General features: G+C 47.5%; 1 protein-coding gene across 1 annotated transcript in view; it reads left to right on the top strand.

Annotated features, from left to right (window-relative positions):
- The first annotated feature begins 689 nt into the window (after positions 1-689).
- The window catches only part of SHD (Src homology 2 domain containing transforming protein D), a 45,790-nt gene continuing 27,082 nt past the window's right edge, over positions 690-19,397 (top strand). The window contains exons 1-3 of the mRNA XM_084826246.1: positions 690-783; positions 7,518-7,568; positions 9,288-9,777. Of these exons, the coding sequence (XP_084682372.1) occupies positions 9,448-9,777 (330 nt within the window). The 5' untranslated portion in view covers positions 690-783; positions 7,518-7,568; positions 9,288-9,447. The remainder of the gene's footprint in view (positions 784-7,517; positions 7,569-9,287; positions 9,778-19,397) is intronic.

The raw sequence follows: 19,397 nt of genomic DNA on the forward strand, positions 1-19,397 counted from the left end.
TCATTGTCAACTTCTGGGAAGGGATATTGGGGTAAAATGACTGGACAAGATTCGAAATTAATCTTGCATGGGAGAACGTCCTCATGGACTGGGCCCCAAATGGTGTATAGTGACCCTGAACTTGGAGGGAGTGGAGACTGGTAGCTCTGATGCCAATGGGGATCTGAAGAAGCTGTCCAAGGTGCTGAAGCTATTCTGGGGGTTGGGTTCAGCACCTTGGAGAGCTCCTTCAGAGTTCTGACTGGTTCTGACTGAAACCCAGAGCAGATTCACCACCCCACTGACATTGGAGCCCCCAGCCTCCGCTGCTTGGCTGTTCCATTCCTGGTGGCAAATCAGCCCCCATTAAAATATGTTATACGTATACATTGTATTTATGTATTAAAATATATTTATTGATTTTTTTTTAAAAAAATAAAAACAATATCTGTGCAAATAGTTCACAATAACAATGCTGTCGCAGTGAGTTCCAGAGGTTACTGCCATGTGTCACAAATAAGGCACCTCCTTTTGTCCATCCTGCCTGCTCCGAAATTAATTTTGTTGGATAACTCCACGTCACAACTAATTCCCCTCTGTTCCCTCTCTCCGCCACACGTTTGGTGATTTATTTTATTTTTAATACACCCGTTGTTTGCTGCTTTTTATAAACTGGAAAGTCCCTAACGATTTCTCTCTTTCTAGGCAAAACGCCTCCACAGAACATAAGACATCAACCTGGCATGGATGGTTGCTGTGTTTCAGTGCTACCTTTCCATCTCATGTTTTCCTTTGCTTGGCTGGGTACGTCTTGCTTCGAGCGTGGATGTCTCTTCATAAATCACCATTTGCCACTTTTCCCTCTTACAAGCATCATTGTTCTCAGTGTCACCAGAGATGACATGGTTTTAAAAGCTCACCAGATGTTAAAAAGCCTGAGAAAATAATACTGCAAAGTAAGGGCCAGGCGAGCATCTCTTGGTAGAGTGTTCTCTGATAACCACCCAGGGCCGGCCCTACCATTAGGCAAAGTGAAGTGGTTGCCTCAGGCAGCAAATGCTGAGAGGCTGCAGCAAGGTGTTGGAGCAGAGTTCCCTTTGCCCCCTTACCTAGCCTGCTGCCTTCAGGCGTGATGGAGGACGCTGTGCCATCATCGGTGTCAAAGAAAGATATTCCATCTTGAAGAAGGGTTTGTGCATGGAATGGGAGGGGGTGCCATCTTGTTCTTCACCTCAGGCAGCCAAATGTCTCGGGCCAGCCCTGTAACCACCCACCCATACCTTGGATGGTGGGGGAATGCAGACAAGAGCCTGTGCTCTGGGTCCAGACAACAGAGGTGGTGAGGAGGAGGAGAAGGAGATGCCATGGCCTACTTGCTCACTGGCTTTCTGCCTGTCAGGCAAGGAAGTGGCAGCCATGATGGGAAAGAGGAGGAGGAACAAGAGAAACTGGTGACAATGGTGGTGAGAAGGGAGACCCACTGAGGGAGGGGGGCCATGGAGGGGGTCTTATCCAAGGGCCCTCCAAAACCTGGCACCAGCTCTGGGCACTGCTTTAGCACCTCTCGTGTTTTACCCAAATCGGAGGAAAAAGAGAAAGAGAGCTGGGTGTCATCTACATATTGACAGCACCTTGCCCCAGATTGAATGGGGTGCCACTTAGAATCACAGAATCTTAGAATCATAGAACAGTAGGGTTGGAAGGGGCCTACAAGGCCATCCAGTCCAACCCCCTGCTCAATGCAGGAATCCAAGTCAAAGCATCCCTGGCAGATGGCTGTCCAGCCTCCTCTTGAACGCCTCCAGTGTGGGAGAGGCCACCTCCTCCCTAGGGAATTGGTTCCACTTGATGATCGTGGTGTCACCTTCTGTGGAAAGCAGCTGGTGGTGGGCGTCCTTGATTATAATCAGGACTCCTGTCGAACATTTTGGCTGTGCACAGATATTCGTGGTGTGAGACTGCGCTACTTCCTATAGGAACTGGGTTCCTATAGGAAGTGCTGACCGCTGCCCCATGTGGCGAACCACCTCGCTGCAGCCTCTCAGTAAAGAGTCGGGAACGGTAGAGCACTGCCCCATGTGGTGAGCCACGGCACCGCACCTTCTCAGGGAAGAACCCTCCAGACTGGCTGCGCCCACTCAGGCTGGTCATCGGCTCCTGCTAGGCAGGAAGGAGTATAAAAGGGCTTCCTGTGTTAGAGGAACTTTCTTTGAGCAACTGCATCCAGCTGAGTTCTGTTGTTTCTTGTGCTTTGGTCCTGCTCATTCATCCTGGCTCCTGCCTTGTTCTCCAGTCCTGCCTCCCGGTTTGCCCTCGGATCCTGACTGCTCTTCCATGGCCCAACCTTGGCACTCCCCACTTACCCTTATTGAATGGGGAAGTTGGTGAAAGGGGTTGGGAGGTGCATTCATTCTGGAACAAATGAAAAATGGAACCAAACGGGGTCCATTTCTTGTTGTTCAATTTATGAGTCGCCCCATAGCTGAAGCTCTCAGGGAGACAGGCATAATAAAAGACAGAGGGTGTAGTGTAGTGGTTAGGGTGTTGGACCTGGACTGAGGAGACCTGGGTTCAAATCCCCACTCGGCCATGAAGCTCACCGGGTGACTTTGGGCTAGTCGCTGACTCTCAGCCTCACCTACCTCACAGGGTTGTTGTGAGGATAAAAAAGGGAGATGAGGAGGATCATCAAGCCACCTTGGGCTTCTTGGAGGAAAAGTGGGATATAAATGCAGCAAACAACTAAACGAGTAAAAAGAAATACGATAAAATCATTTGTTTTATCAGTTATTGGCATTGGGGGAATGTGCCCATTAACTTCTTCCAGCCTAGTACCTTATGGAGAGAAAATGTTTTTCTTTTCCCCTTCATTCTTTCCTTTTTTAAGGATTAGATGTGTTCTCATATGGAGCCTTTCTGGCTTGCCTCCTTCCATCCCCCCTTTCAGATCATTGCCATATATGAGTGTCCACCAAAATGGCAGGCATTTTAATGTAAAAACTGTCTAGAAATGGGTGAGTCCAGCCCTGTGCACAGAGTGTTCTACGTGCAGGCGTGTTTCTGCCCCCTAAACCTTTGAAGTTGGGGTCCCTGCTTTCCCAGGTCCTTCATGGTGTTACTCAGCTCCATTTTCCCAATGATAGCTGTGTTGACTATGGTTTGTCAGCACCCTGTGCCCAGTAGCTCTGATGTTGCCAGACCTCATTACATGCTAGAGTCGTCATCCTTCTCCTTAAGGCAGGTACTTTTTTTTAACATTCTTCTTGCTGCCCTTTGGTGAGCATTTCAAAAAGTGTTGGTTGCTGGACACATGCAAATAGACCTGAGATGATTATGGTGGGACAGCTACCGATGTCTCAATGGCCTCGTTGGCTCCCTAAAGCAATAACAGGCCCTTGTGCAGTTCCTAGGGGGAGGCGGCATTTCAGAACATGCCTTGTAATGAGCCAGACCGTCAGTCCTCCTAATATTGTATATACTAGGGGGACAGCAGCTCTTTCAGCATGACAGCCGAATTCCAAAGGGGTGAGGCACCAAATACTGAAGCTACCAGTACGTTGTAGCTTCAAGCTGTTCCTGCCAGTAACTAAGCATTTCAAGCTTTTAGAACTGGGGTAGGTGTTGTGTGCACCCCTGGCCTACAGTGATTGGCTGGGGCTTTCCAGGGGTTAAGGCAAGGGGTCTTTCGCAGTCCTACCTGGAGATGCCAGGGATTGAACCTGGGACCTTTTAGCAGGGGCTCCACCATTGGGTTACGGCCCCTTGCCTTTGAGAGCCAGCGTGGGGCACTCTGTTCATTTAGGACTGTGAGGATTTGGGTTCAAACCCAGTTATCAACCTGGGGCTGTGCGGTGTAGAAGACTAGTCAGATGCCCCATCGAATCACGGCTGTTTGTTTTCATTAGCCTTGGCTGAGGTTGTCAGTCTGAACCCTGAATTTTCAGACATGGAAAAAGTAGTGAGGAGGTCAGGTTGGGGGGGGGGGATGGAAATCATTCTACTGCAGAGGTGGGGAACCTCAGGTTGAAATGTCTCTCCTAAGTCTCAGTTACAGGCACAAAAAGCTTGAAGGTAAACTATCCTGCTATTTTTTTATATTTCGGCCCCACCTTTTTTGCCTTAGTCCCCACCCACCACTGGAAACATGGCCCCTGAGAGCATCTCCAAAATGGAGTTATTTATTATATTGATTCATATAAAATGTTTCCATGCAACCTTTCAGGGCCAGAGCCCTCCCAAGGTGGCGGACAACAATAAAACGCATAAAACCGAAATGATTCTAAGAGCGGTAAAAACACAACAAAACAGTAAGAACACAATAAAAAAGAGAGATTGAAAACTGCAATCCTAGCAGGAGAAGGCCAGAGTAAAATAATATGTTTTCAAGGCCTTCTTAAAAGCCTGCAGTGACGGAGCATTGGAAGACCCCTGATGGCCACTTATTCCAGAGGTGTGGAGTCACTGCAGACAAGGCCCTCTTTTCTGTGGCTGCCCACCTAACCACTTTCACCGGAGGGCAAATGAGAAGCACCTCTCTTGCTGATCTTAAAGTGCCTGCAGGCTGAGAGATGTTCTAATGGTCTGCTGTTTGTCTGAGCTACAAATAGCTCTGCCTCAGGAGAGCCATTTCCTTACTTCTGTTCCTAAGGGTGTGTGGGCCCTTTTGGTGCATTTCTCCCAGGCAAAAAGCCACAGGTGTCCACCCCCCACGGCTAAATTCAGTGTATTTATTGTCTTCCTGTCCCCTTCTTCTTTCTGCTGGTCCCTGCTGCTTCAAATCTTGCCTATGTGTCTGTGTGACACAGTTCAGAAGAAAGAGAAAGCTAAAACAGAGTCCTTCGCACTCGAGACATCTTGAGCGCTGTTTCTTAATTCCAGCTGGCTCTATTTCTCCTCTGCTTGCTCCTTTCTCCATCTTAATTTGCCTTTCATTCTTTCCTGTCCCTGTTTCTTCTTACCTCCATATCTCTACTCCTCTCTTTTCTTTTCTTTTCTTTTCTTTTCTTTACAACCATCCATCTATCCCTCCTCCTCTTCCCTTGTCCTCAGACGAGGGCTAGTTATAATTTCACACCTACAGGCTGCTGCACAGACATCCATGGAGCAAAATTTCCTCCGACTATAACCAGTGGCAGTCAGTGTGTGGGTGTGTGTGCGCGTGCCTGTGTGTGTCCATTTCTAGGGAGCTATAAGAAAAGGGATGAGGGTGGCAGATCCATCAATCCACTCCCCCCCTTCTAATGCATCCACACACACAAGCAACTTTTCCATCCCCTGGTCAATAGCTTTTGGGGAGAAATCCAAGCTACAAAATGGCCATTAACTATAGTACACTTAAAGGAGATGGTGTGGGAGAGAGAAAAGGGAAGTTTATTCTCCAGGGCTTTAGTGTTAAGGCAGGAGAACTGGGGGGGGGATGAGCCCCCACAGTCCAATCAATACCAACTCCCCCGCCCCATTTTTTACCTCTTTGCAGATCAATTTCACCATCCGTCCTTAAGAGGATGGGCCCTGGGAGTGCAATGCCCTCTTTCTCTTTGTTGTTTAAGGAAGGGGATATTCATCTTTTTAATGTGTGTGTGTGTGTGTGTGTGTGCGTGTTGGGAGGGGGGATTTCCATAATTTTTCCTTGTAAATTATAGCAGGAAAGTCTTGGGGAAAATATTCCTTCTACTACCCTTCCTCCACTTGCAAAATTAATTGGGGAGGTGGAGAGGGAAGAGAAATGGGGGAACACTCCCCCCCCCATCTACAGTATAAAAAGGGGGTGAGCATAAGAGCTGAGTGCAGTTGACTAAAGAAATATATGAATATATGAAAATACAACCCCCTCAATCTCCCCCCCCCCCGCCTTTCTCTCCTTCCCTTTAATATTGCAAATATACTGTCACTATATATAGGAATAGCCAGGTTTGGCTTCAGTTGCCCTCCCCCTTTAAATTGGGTGTGTGTGTCAAACTGATAGTGCAATCCTTTGCTTGTTTACTCAGAGGTAAGTCCCATTGTGTTCATTGGGATTTACTCCCTTGTAAGTATGCCTAGGATTACAGGCTAAGGAAAGCAATCTTTTTGGAAAGGATGCTTTTTATGAAGGGACAACCTCTTATTTCTTCCACTCCATCCTTTAAAATTTAAAAATATTGCAGAGGAGTAATATATTGGGAATAGAGATTGAATACTGATTCTCTTCCCTGGCTCTCTCTCCAGCCACTGAGGCTGAAGGACTCTTTAACCTTCCTCCCCCTCCCCATAAAAATATGCCAAGAAAAAACCACACACCTTGGAGTTATGTGCTACAGTGATGTACAATAAACGCTTCTCCTGGCTGCATAGATGTTCATCTCCCTCCTCAATTTTTTTTGCCCCTCCCCATATCCTCCCCCCATCGTTTTTTTAAAAATCCCAACAACCTGTAAATCCATCTCTGAAGCCTCCAGTTCCCTCCCAAAGACTCTGACAAGGAAAGAAAGCAGAATTGTAAGACAGGGAATTGGGGGAGAGATGCGTGTGTAAGTGTAATGTATTCTTTCTTTTCTTTTTCATTCCTTCCTTCCTTCCTTCCCCCACCCCACCCCCTTTGCAGGCGAGCTGTGTTGGCTTGGCTGGTTTTGTTTTTGTGTACATGCTTTTTTTGGGGGGGAGGTGTCATAGGGGGAGGAAAGCATCTCTTTGGATCATCCCCAGTGGAGTGAAGCTTTGAAAAATATATTCAAAGATTTAACACAGGAAGAAGAAAGAGAGGGGAGCAAATTCAAACAAACAAGAGAAGAGAAGAGAAATAAGAAGAGGGCAAGCTGTTCAGTAAAGTTCTCCATTCCAGCTTTTGTAGATCTCCCTTTAAAAAGGGGGAGGAGAACCTAAAAGGATGTAGAAGGTTTGGTTGGTTGGAAATCTTAATTTTCTCTCTCCTTTTTTCTTTTCTCTCTTTTAAAAGAAAGATCCCTGCGCGCTCGCGCTCTCTCTCTCTCTCTCTCTCTCTCTCTCTCTCTCTCTCTCTCTCTCTTTTTGTTTTGTTTTGTTTGGGGGCTTTGCAACAGATCAATGGAACAGCAGCCTTAAAGTAGCTAAATTATGGGATGGCGCGTGCCTGTTCGCTTTTCTGTCTATGGAGAGGGGGACGTTGCTTCTTTATTTTCCAGGAGATCGGTTGGATGAGACACTGAATCCGTCTTCATTTGGAAAAAAAAACAAAAACAAACCCAAAATATTATTAGGATCAGCAGTTGAAATAAACACATCGGAAATTTTCTTTTTTAACTGCAGAGGCGATCAGAAAGAAACAAAGAAGGAACAACTCGTCGTTTTGATCGCCTCTACAGATAAATTTGGCTTTTCTTTTCTGTTCAAAAAAAGAGAAAGAAAAGAAAAGAAGAACACGCAAAACAAAACCCTGAACTTTGTTTTAAAAAAGAAAACAAAACCAAGCAGGCTGTAAATGGACCTGGAAGAGACGGATGGAGCCGAAACGAGAAAGCTATTGATTCTGGATGGTTTGGTAGATGGTGTGATTTTTAAAAAATGTGGTTTTTTTATCCTAGAAAATCGCCTTTGGCTGAATAATTCCCCTCGGATCCCTGCAGAAGAAACTGGTAAATTTAATTTACCCCTCCCTTTCTCCACCCCCCCCCTTTAGGTCTGTTTTCAAAAAAGACTCAGTGCAATCCTATGCATGTCTACTCAGAAGTAAGTCCCATTGAGTTCAATAGAGCCTACTCCCAGGTAATGGGTATAGGATTGCAACCTCAGTGTCCTTTTTTTTAAATCGACATGTCTGTAGGCTTTTAAAAAAGAATGGCTTGGGCAGGGGGGGGGATTATCTTTTGGGCCAGACAAGAAAGTCTTTGGAAGTAGTCCCCTTATCTGTGAAATCTGAACCCAGGCATGTTTACTCTGGAGTAAGCCCAACTGAGTCCAAAGGGACATACTCCAAGGTAAACGTGTGCAGACGACTGCAGCTTTTGAAAGGGTGTGTGTGTGTTGAGGGGGGGGGGGTTGATTTTGCGTCTATCTCTAATAATTGCATTTTCAGTTAAGACTGAATGGAAAAACCAACCCCTTCTCAATTCCAACATCTTTTTCTTGGGGGGGGGGGGGAGGCTTTGTCAAAGACAGATGATATGAAGATGTAATTTTATATTTTGCAAGACTTGAGAATGTGATTCTCTAGGGAGGGGGTTAGTGATTAAATCTTACATTGCGACTAAATGCGAAATAATCCTTTCCAAGTCGCCCCCCACGCTTCCTCTGCTGTTTGGCCAATAATATGTGAAAGCCCAGAGGTTCAATTCCGCCAGGACATTCTCCCTGCAAGATCCATTGAAATTAAATGGATGGGTCTGGGAAGGAGAATATCTTGTAGATTATTAATAATAAGTATTTATAAAGCATTCAAAGTGCTTTCCATACATTACCTTGTTTGTGGCCCTCTTACAACAGCCCTGTGTGGCGGGCCAGTATGATTATCCTCGTTCTTCTGGGCAAGAAGGTTGACAGAAGAACAGCTTGCCCTAACACAGGGTTGGTTAGCATCTGGCTCTCCAGATGTTGTTGGACTACAACTCCCGTTATGATTGAACATTGGCCATGCTGGCTGGGATGATGGGAGTTGTAGTCCAGCCACACCCAGAGGCTGCAGGTTCCCTACCTGTGACCTAATGCAACCTGGAGAATTAGTGATGGAGGTAAGATCTGAGTCCTGGATTTCCTGGGTCACCTTGAAAAGGAATGGTCAAAGCTCTTAATAACCCAGAACAGACTTTCCCAGACCTGGACCCCCCCAGATGTGTTGAACTGCAATTCCCATCAGCCATGCTGGCTGGGTATGATGGGGGTTGTTGGCATGGAGGACACCAGGTTGGGGAAAGCTGATGTAGAGATTTCCAGATTAGTTTATTACATCAGCATTCCTTACAACAATCCCGTGAGTTAGATCAGAGTTATTCCCATATTTCAAATTGCGGGGAGGGAGGTTGAGAGAGAATGGCTTTCCTAAATCCACTCTCTTGAGTGGGTTATAGTGGTGAGATTCAAACTCTCTCCTTTCTAATTTGTTGCTCCCCCATCTCAGTTATGCTCCAGATATCTCCCATCACCCCAACCTCAGGATGTGAGTAATGTATTTCATGAGCTGACATCATGTGAATTGAGGTGGCTTTCAATCTTTCCCCACTACCACAACACACACACATGACAGGAGAACGTAGGGTTTGAGCAAACCAAACAAGATTTTCAATTGGGTATATTATAGGATAAAGTAACGCTGCTCTATCTCTCCCCCCCTCCCGCTCTTCTCTTAACGCCTGGTTTAGCGAAGGAAAAGACGGACAACTCCTAATTTGGATTATAAATCACATTGACCCATGAAGGATTACCTGGTTGCAGTCTGAGGCTCTTTTCCCCCTTCCAGGCATTGTTCTGCCAAGAGGTATCACTGGCTTGGCAGTCCCTGGCGTTGGGTAAGGGGGACCGATGGCCAAGTGGCTGAAGGATTATTTGAGTTTCGGGAGCAGGAGGTCTCCCCCACAGCCCCCTAAGCCTGATTACACGGAGAGTGAGATCTTAAAGGCATATCGTGCACAGAAGAGCCTGGATTTTGAGGATCCCTATGAAGATGGTGATGGCAAACCCGATCCGGACCCCGGAGGGTCTCCGAACAAGGGGGGTGCCACCAGCGTCAATTTGGAAGGGAAGTATGGCTCCCCCAAACACAGGCTGATCAAAGTAGAAGCCTCGGACCTGAACAAGAGCAAAGCCCTCTTGGCCTCTGGTGCAGAGGAGGTTTTAACCCCACCGGATCAGGTAGGTCCCGGCTGCTGGTACAGCCTTCTCTAGGGCAGCTAAAATACCCCCCCCCCCAAGCACTTTTTCCCAACAGATTTTATATTCATGCCATTTTGGCAGTTCCACGGGGCTGCGGAGGTCCTTAAGTGCAGTTTTGTGCATCCTAAGAAAGTCCAGAGGTTCTTCACTGTTTTTTTTAACACTTAAGTTTCTAGCCCTCATGACATCAGAACATCATGACATTTGAGAAAGAAATTGGAGGAGGATGAACGCTAAGTTTCTGAAGCCCAGAGCTGAGCTGTATGACCATCCATAGGGAGTTAACATTTGCTGTTCAGGGCAGGTTTAAGGGTCTGACTGCATGTGTATCAGTAGTCTTTCGATCTCGGAACACTTGACGACCGATGCTTGAATGTGGGAACTGTTAAAAAAAAGCACCATGTCAGAGGTGATGTGAAAGAGTTTGATCTTCAGTGGCTCATTCAGATATAACACTTGATGCTCTAGTCATCAAGTGAGGCATGCACATATGGGATGTCCAATCCTAGGATGAGCTGCTGAAGTGGTGACTTGTTCATGATTCTAGCCCTCATTTTAATTGAACAGAAATGTTTGGAACTGTAGAGCTGTTATAAAATAGCAGATAGGAGGCTGGGCTACAAATCAAGGATTCCCTCATTTGGATCTCGCCTCTGCCATAAACTTAAGCAAGCTTCTCTCTCTCTCTGTCATATGGGAGATAATGAGGCTGACCTACCTTACAGGTTTGTTGTAAGGATAATGGCTAAATAATGGACGCAAAGGGGTTGCACGCTTGAAAAAGAAATGTCATTATTTTCTTAAGTCCTTGGGTATCCACAGCTGGCAATTTTAATTTGAGCTGGGGATCTCCGTGCACTGAGCCCCCAAGCCTATTTTGAAAGGCAGGGCTTAGTCAGCCCTGCTTCTTGTGTGTGTGCGTGTGCTGGGTTGGGGTGAGGGACTTTATTTTCACATCCCATGAGGTCTTAAGGCAAGGATAGGGAACCTGGTGCCAACTGAGATGTTTTCAGATACATTTCCCATAACCCCTGTCCATTGGCAAGGGCTAATGGACAGAGATTATGGGAAATGTAGTCTAAAACATCTGGAGGGTACCAGATTTGGGGCTTATTGGAGTTGTAATCCAGAGCATTTGGAAGACACAAGATGGCTTATTCCTTCTTCAAGGGATACCCCCAAAGTAATGGTTAACCCTAATGGACTCCAACTCCCATCAACCCCAGCCAGCAAGGCAATGATGGGGGTTGTAGTCCCAAACATCTTTAAGGCACCAGGTTGGGTAAAGTGGGTTGACACCAACTGGCTGCGTGTCTCCAGGGCTTCCAGACAGGGGTCTTTCCTAGCCTACCTGGAAATGCCAGCGATCGAACCCGGGACATTCTGTATGGCAAAGTGTGTGCATTGTGGTACATGTATGGTACACATGCATGCAGTACTGGAACCTCTATCACTGTCCTGTGGTCTTTCCCCTCAAAATAAAGCAAGATTCTAGTCCTCATTTTCCTGAATAAAGGGCTGATTTCAAGTGGAGCGTACGAAACTACTTTATTTTTGTGAACCGCCCAGAGAGCTTTTGCTATTGGGTGGTATAGAAATAAATAAATAAATAAATAATAATAAAAAATGTATACCAAGTTAGATCGGTGGTACATCTGCCATGACTGGCTGCAGCTCCCCATGGTTTAGGCCGGGGGACTTCCCCAGCCCTGTTTGGTGATGCCGAGGATTGAATTCAGGACCTTCTGCAGGCAAAGCAGGTGGTCTACCCTGAGCTGTGGCCCTGTGGCCCTTCTCCCCACGTGCTCTTAGCCCTTAGCCCAAGGGTGGGCTCTCGAGATATTGGGCCCTATCAGTCCTAGCGAGCACAGCCAATAATGGGAGTTGTAGATCAAACCACCCAGCAAATGGCCCATCTGTGCTTTTGCCTACAGCTCCCAGGATCCCTTTGGCTTGGAGTCATCCTGGTTCCACAGGTTGGCAAACAGAGTTAGGATTTACAGCGCAGGCACTTGCTGAAATGCCTGCCATCTTCCTTGCTGGGACATCGCCGAGGCTTGAAACAACTGGACCAGGAAAAAAGATTGTGTTGGGTTTTATGGAAGGGCTAGGCCCAAAGTTGCTGTCCAAAAGTTTTGGACTTCAGCTCCCAGCATCCCTGACCGTCGGTCATGCCAACAGGGGCTTCTAGGTGTTGAAGCCCAAAACATCTGGAGATCAACCTTCTGCTCAGCCTGCTTTATGGGATGGGGATTAGAGTGGCGCGACACCCACTCCCAGCTGCATGTGAACTCCACAAGCTGGAACATGCTGAGACAGAGCCCCATGTCAACCTGAAGTGGGGCGGGGAGATCCAGAGAGATGGATCAGATCTTTATATACCCCAAGTGCCCCACTTTCCCAGGGTGGTTTATTTTGGGGGCCCTCTCCCTTAGTGAATCCCTGTTATTTTGCCTTTTAAAACCATTTTGATGTTTTGCCCGTGTGCTTCTTCGCGTTACAGCCTTTTCCAGGGGTTTGCGGGCAGCGTCCAAGCGTGGAATCTCTGAGTTGGTACCGCTATGGCATTGTAACTCTAGTGTGCATGTGCAAAGACACCCCCCAAAGTAATTTTAGGGGTGTGGGAAGCCCAACACAGTCTAATAATCCATTAAAAAATCAAGTTCAAGAGAGATCCCGACTTTATTTTTGTTTCATGCCTTTTCTCTACCGTCCTTCATAAAATGACATCTTGAGGGGGCGCTGGAAAGTCACTGTTGGCAAATATTATTATATTTATGATTATATTGTAGTTATAATATATTTATGCTCTTTAATTTGCATATTTAATTTGTAGGTTTTAAATGGCATGTCAACTTCGGAGCCTTATTTATTTTTTCTTTGGGGCTGAAAGGGGACTAATAAATAATAAAAACAAATAAACAACACGGAGTGGTAGGAGACCTAGAAGCTCGCTTTCCTGGGTGCAGCCTCTTCGTTTTTAACCTCAACTCTCAGCTTTCCTTCCTGCCTCCACAGCAGTGTTCTACTCCCAGGACACAGAAGCACTCATTTGCTGGGTTCTTGAAAACCAGTGGCTTCTTTCCCTCTTCTTTATCCACTGGCCTTTAGAACGGGAATGCACCACCGGTTTCAGCCCGAGGGCCAAATTCCATGTAAGAGAAGCTTTGGGAGGCATGGCCAAAGGCAAAAGGGGGGGGGGCAAAACACCCCCAAATACCCACATATTGTAGCTTCAAGCTGTTACTGCCATTTCAGCCTTTTAGAACAGGAGAAAAAATTGCACAAAAGCCAGGAAACCACAAAATGATCAGTGGTTGGTTGGAAGGGGGAGTGACATCTGGGGGAACCTGGGATGGCCTGGTGTGGCCCCCGGGAAGGCCTGATGTAGAATCATAGAATCATAGAATAGTAGGGTTGGAAGGGGCCCACAAGGCCATCGAGTCCAACCCCCTGCGCAGTGCAAGAGTCCAAGTCAGAGCATCCCTGACAAGCCGCTGACCTGCCTCACCTTGAATGCCTCCTGTGTGGGAGAGACCCCCACCTCCCTTGGTCATGGGTTCCATTGTCGTATTGCTCTGACAGTCAGGACGTTTTTCCTGATGTTCAGCTGGAATCTGGCTTCCTGTCACTTGAGCCCATTATTCCGTGTCCTGCACTCTGGGATGATCAAGAAGAGATCCTGGCCTTCCTCTCTGTGACAACCTTTCAAGTACTTGAAGAGCGCTATCCTATCTCCCCTCAGTCTTCTCTTCTCAAGGCTAAACATGCCCAGTTCTTTCCATCTCTCCCCATAGGGCTTTGTTTCCAGTCCCCTGATCATCTTCGTTGCCCTCCTCTGAACCCTCTCCGGCTTGTCTGCATCCTTCTTAAAGTGTGGTGCCCAGAACTGGACACAGTACTCCATCCAGATGAGGCCTCACCAGTGCTGAGTAGAGGGGAACTAGTACTTCCCGGGATTTGGAAGCGATGCTTCTATGAATGCAGCCCAAAATAGCATTTGCCTTTTTTGCAGCCACATCACATTGTTGGCTCATATTCAGCTTGTAATGGACAACAATTCCAAGATCCTTCTCGCTTGTAGTGTTGTTGAGCCACGTATCCCCCATCTTGTAACTGTGCATTTGGTTTCTTTTTCCTAGGTGCAGAACTTTTAATGGACATTAAATGCCAAATGCCACATTAGATGTGGCCCCTGGGAGGGCCAGAGGAGGACCGGATATGGCCCCTGGGAGGGCTGGACAAGGGTCAGGTGTGGCCCCTGGGAGGGCCAGAGAAGGGCCGGATGTGGCCCCCAGGCCTCGAGGTTCTGCCTCTGCTTTAAAACATAAGAAGAGCCCTGCTGGATCAGAGCAGAGGGTCCTACTCTGGCATCCTGTTTCCCATAGTGGCTCACCAGATGCCCCAATGGGAAGCCCACAAGCAGGACAGGAGTGCGATAGCTTCCTCCTTACCGTTGCTCCTCAGTGACTGCTATTCAGGGGAATGTTGGGTCTGATGCTTGATGCAGCATCAAGCCATCATAGCTAGAACCCTTGCAGTGGGGTGAGGGTGCTTCGTCTTCCCTGGCTAATCCAAGAGGGGGTACTTGCCGCTCTTTGCCCTCCTTTGCATGGCCCTCTCTTCTGGGGACCAAGCGCATAACTGGGTCTGTATGAAGAGATGAAAACACCAGCGCTCTGCCTTTCACTCCCTTCCTTGTCGCCTCTGCTTTGACTCACACTTGTCCCAGAGCATCCAGGCCCTTGGTGAAATTCAGACGTTTCCTTCATCATTCTATGAAATGTCAGGGGTTGGTTTCAGGGAAAACTGTTATTGATGGTCAGTTTAGAGCAGGTCGGCGTTTCCTGACTTGGCAGCTTCTGGATGTGTTGGACTACAGCGCCATGGTGGGAAGGATTGGAGGGCTGGAGCGGTCCTGAGAAAGCTTTGGCAATGGGAGAATGTGGGAGGAAGCAACTGGGATGAAAATGTTCTCCTCGGGTTGGGATGAAGGCATCCCTTTCCCCCTAAGGTCTGCAAAGCTTATCTATTGATCCAACTTTGTCGACTCTGGCTGATTTCGACTCTCCGGGCCTCTGAGACAGAGGGGAGGGAGTCTTTCATTCCTGGCACAGAGCAGTGGTGTAGTGGAAGGGGAATGCAGGGGAAAACAATTCTGGGACTCTTTCCCCCCTCCAAGCAGGAGCAGCATGGTGAGGTAATAACAAGGCTTTCAAGTTTGATTCTTGCTTGTGACAAATCAGCACCGAGCAGGGGCTAGGTGATTTCAGAGGCTTCTGGTCATCCTATGCAGAGTGGGAGGAGTGGTGGAGGTGATCTTTGCCTCCCTATCCTCTTGCTCTGCATTTTCACTAGAATGGGCTTTTTTATCCATGTAGTGAAAGCGTCTCAGAGGAGGAGGGAAGGAGGCTGGAGAGACTTCAGGATATTTTGTATCCTGGCCTCTCCACTCTCCTCCCCTCCCTGCCTACCAACACCCCCTTTTTCACCTCTCTGAGGTTGCATTCCCCGCCTTGGAAAGCAGCTGGCATGGTTCTTTCCGCATCAAGGGTGTGTGTGTGTGTGTGTGTGAGAGAGAGAGAGAGAGATTGAGAGAGGGAGCCAGAGCTCCGATTCCCAGCTCTGAGGCTGGAGCGCTGTCTCTGACATCAGGGCTGGGAATTCAAACTCTCCTATGGCCCTTCAGACACTGTCTGGAGGCCATAGGATCATTCCCTTAGTGCCTGCTGGATAGTGTGGACTTCAGCTCCCGTAAGCCCTAGCCAGCACAGTTGGAAACCATGAAAGCTGGCATCCCAAACATGTGGAAGGCACCAGGTTCCCTATCCCGGCATAGAGGAAATCAACAGATCGGGGAAATAAGCAGAAAGCTTTGGATATGTCTTTCCTTTTATTTGATTACCGTTCCTACTTGATGCTCACGGTTTAAACCACCTCCCCTTTGTGAGATGTTTCTTTTGTCATTAGAAGCTAATGGCTGCATTTCAGCTGGCTGCAAGTTCAATACGTTTTTCATGTTGAACCTTTGCTCACTCAGAAGTAAGCACCATTGAGTTCAGTGGCACTTCCTCCCAGGAAACTATGCATCAGATTGCAGCCATGCCCTGTAAGTGTAACTGTGAGGTTTTATTAATGTTTTGTTTTGTTTTGTTTGCTGGTTTGTTTTGGATGTCTGTGTTTTATGATGGAGTTTTTAACCACAATGGGAGAATAGCTATGGATTCTCCTCCTCCTGAGAGTAAACCCCTGTTTTAATGGAGATGCCGGTGGTCAATCTGGGAATCTTTTTGAATGCAAATAATGTGCCAAGCCAGGGAGACAGAAGCTCGTGTAACTCCATTTTCATCTGCGAATACTTGGCTTGGCAGATGTGCAGTGCAGCGCTTTTGCAATGGTGCATTGACTGTAAGTCAGTTTTTGCAGATACACGGTTCAGACAAGGCAATAAAGGCGATGGTGTTGGCCAGGTCTGACCCCAGGAGGGATGCGGTGTCGTACATAGGTATGCGCAAGGCAGCGAAATTGCCAATTAAACCAGACTTCTGAGTTCTCCTGTTCTCCCAAGTGAACACTTTCAGATTAGCTGCTTTTTTTGAATACCACTGATCCACATGGAGGTGTTAATTGCCCCGGAGAGATTTCTCACACTGCACTTCTTCCCTCCCTTATATTTTTGCACCCTCCCAGATAGGTAGAGGCTGCTGTTTGACAAAGAATTTTACACCCCGGTAACAAGATCACAAGTTCTTCTTTGTACCTTCTGCCTACGTGTTTCTGGCGCATTTCTTGTCTTCTTTTTTCATTGCTACTTTTCAACAAACCCCGCTGTGGAGAGGTCTGTGTGCACAGGCGGGGGGTGGGGGGGAAATGAGAGAACTGCAGTGAATGGAGGAGGGTTCTGTGTGTGTGTGTGTGAGTGTGTGTGTGAAATCCCCTAGCAAATCCTTCAAAGGAATGCATCTCCCAGAATCGCAGCTCTACATTACCTCCTTTTAAATTGTTGCTGCCATACTGGCAGCACGGTGTAGTGGCTAGAGCGCCAGACTTCAGGGATGCTCTGGTTCAAGCTCTGACACAGTCGTGAGACTCTCTGAGTAGCAGGTGGTCAGGGCAAAAACTTTAAAGAACTCGGCATGAGACACGCCAGTGGCCACGATGCCTTCTTTCAGGGACAACATTGCCGAGACAAAGGGAAAGTTGCGAATCCGGAAGCTTTACATCGGGGTGCTGAACCTCTTTCAGCTTGAAGGCCGAATTCAGTTTTGGGTGGTGGGTGGAACTAAAGGCACAAGGGGCAGGGCCATAAATATTGTATCGTAAAGCCCTTATTGCCAGTAGCTAACCCTTTGGAGAGGCATTTCAACCTTCTAGAATGAGGGAAAAACCGCACAAAACTTGGGAAACCACCAAATGACTGGTGGTTGGGAGAAAGACAGTGGGGTCAGAGCAGTGGGGTGTGGCCTCCTGAAGAACACAGATGGCTGGGTTTGGCTGGTAGGCCTGAGTTTCAGCACCCCTGTCTTATAGCATCTAGGAGAATACGATTGGCTCTCCGGTGTTACCTGCCTCATGGGGGATTCTGGGATGCTGCGCTGGTGGTTGAAGGAGAAACATCTGCAGTTCCCATGTCCGTTCTGCAGCCCACGGCGGTCCTAGGAGCGTGTGTGTGCCTGGCTCATGGACCCCCTGGCCAGTCTGTCTCATCCTAAGCTACCTCGCAGGGTTATGAGGATGAAGAATGGAGTGGGGGGAACAATGCACGGTACTCTGAAGTGTGGGGAGTGAAGACAGTGGTTGCAGCTGCCTGGCCTTGGATTCCAAGCTGCCTGACTTGGATTTCTGCATTGAGCAGGGGGTTGGACTCGATGGCCTTGTGGGTCCTTTCCAACCCTACCGATTCTGTGATTCTATGGCCCAGTCCTTTTCCTCTCACTGCTGGGCCCTCAATTAAAAATGAGCTAAAATAACACAGAGGGGTACTGGCATCAGAATGGAATGGTGGGCTAGGATTCTGGAAAGGCTTGGCTCACTGTGAACAAGCGGTGTGCTTGTGCACACAGCCGGTTTGATCCCGCTGGACTCCTTCTGCTAGCTCAACAAACGAGAAATTATTTGTGTAGTGCAGGGACTGGCAATTTCAGGAGCTCTGGGGGCCATTTTCACCCCTGGACCCCCTCCCCCTGCAAGCTTCCCTCCCCCGGCTGCCAAAAAATTATATATATATATATGTTATCCATAGTGGCTGCAGTGCCCAGAGGATTAAAATTAGCTTGTTTGCATGCTAATTCTGACACATAGCTCCTAGAGAGCACCAAAACAATCCAAATTCACTTGCAAGCAAGCTATTTTTGACACTCTGTAGCTACTACAGACAGTTTTCCCCTTGCCCCATTTTATTGTTGTTGGTTCTTTTTACTGAATTTGTAGGGGGGGAGCTGTGGCCAGCAAGCTATGTGTTACTTTAGTGTGTTGTCCCAACCCAGAATCCTAGCTTCTTTCTCCCAAACAAGCCAGGATTCATAAACCAAGAGCAAACCCCGGTTTATGGATCCTGGCTTGCAAAGGGGGCAACATTTCTGGCTTGTTGAGCTAGTTGTGCTCATGCAGATGGGCTGCATTGAAGGGGTCATCTTCCCAAATGCGCCTGTTTCAGAACGTGCAACCCCAACCCCCAAAATCCTATGAGGCTGGAGTCCTTCCTTGCCTCGCCACCCACTTTCAATTAAATTGTCGGCAGAGGCCCTGTGTGCTTTGCTCGTGACAGTTAATTCATCGGTGATAATAGATCAGCAACACCTCATATAAATGGGGATAAATGTATTCTCAATAGCAGAGCCAGGCAAGCGTATCCCTGAGCTGGGGGTGGAGGGGGCTATCGTTGGAGGAAGAAAGTCTGAAACGAGATCTGGCAGAGGAAGGAGGTCTCTCCAAGGCCGACGCTCAGTGACCTATCTTTAACCCTTTTCTTTTAAACGCGGCGTCCTCTTTATAGGAGTATTCCAGGAATTCTTGGTCTAAAGTGAGGGAGGATGGACTTCAGGGTGGGGGATCTCCTTTGCTTTTTCCTGGAATCCCACAATCCACCAACTAGGGATGCACAGAGTTTATAAAATCCATTCTGTCCGCATTCTGTGAATTGTCCGGTACCTTTTGTTCCATCCTCCACTCACTGACAGAATCGGATTTTCCCCATTTCCTGAACTTGTGCAAATTTGCACTTGCGAAAATTTGCAAATCACCCCCAAATGTGCAAATCCTTCTCAATAGATGCAAATCCCTTCGAAATGGGTATTTTCATGCTTTAGCCCATGGGGAAAATGCACGCTTTTGGCTGGTGTTTTTTTATTTTATGTACTTTCCTATGACTAAATTTGTGTAAAATGCTGGAAGTTAAAAAAAAAAAAGAGAGAGAGAGAGAGAGACCGCAAGTCCGTGGAATCTGTGTGACTTGGGAAAAGCCAGTTTGCTGCAGAATTTGCAAGCTAGATTCCTAGAATTCTGAACTCATTTGGTTCCATTGCAGATTTCTCCACAGTTGGATCCACAGTTGGCTACAGAATCGGACCCAAAGAGTGCTTATCAATGGGACCTTCTCA

Source organism: Heloderma suspectum, chromosome Z (assembly GCF_057233095.1).
Source record: "Heloderma suspectum isolate Gila_16-S chromosome Z, 16-S_ref, whole genome shotgun sequence".
Taxonomy (NCBI): Eukaryota; Metazoa; Chordata; class Lepidosauria; order Squamata; family Helodermatidae; genus Heloderma; species Heloderma suspectum.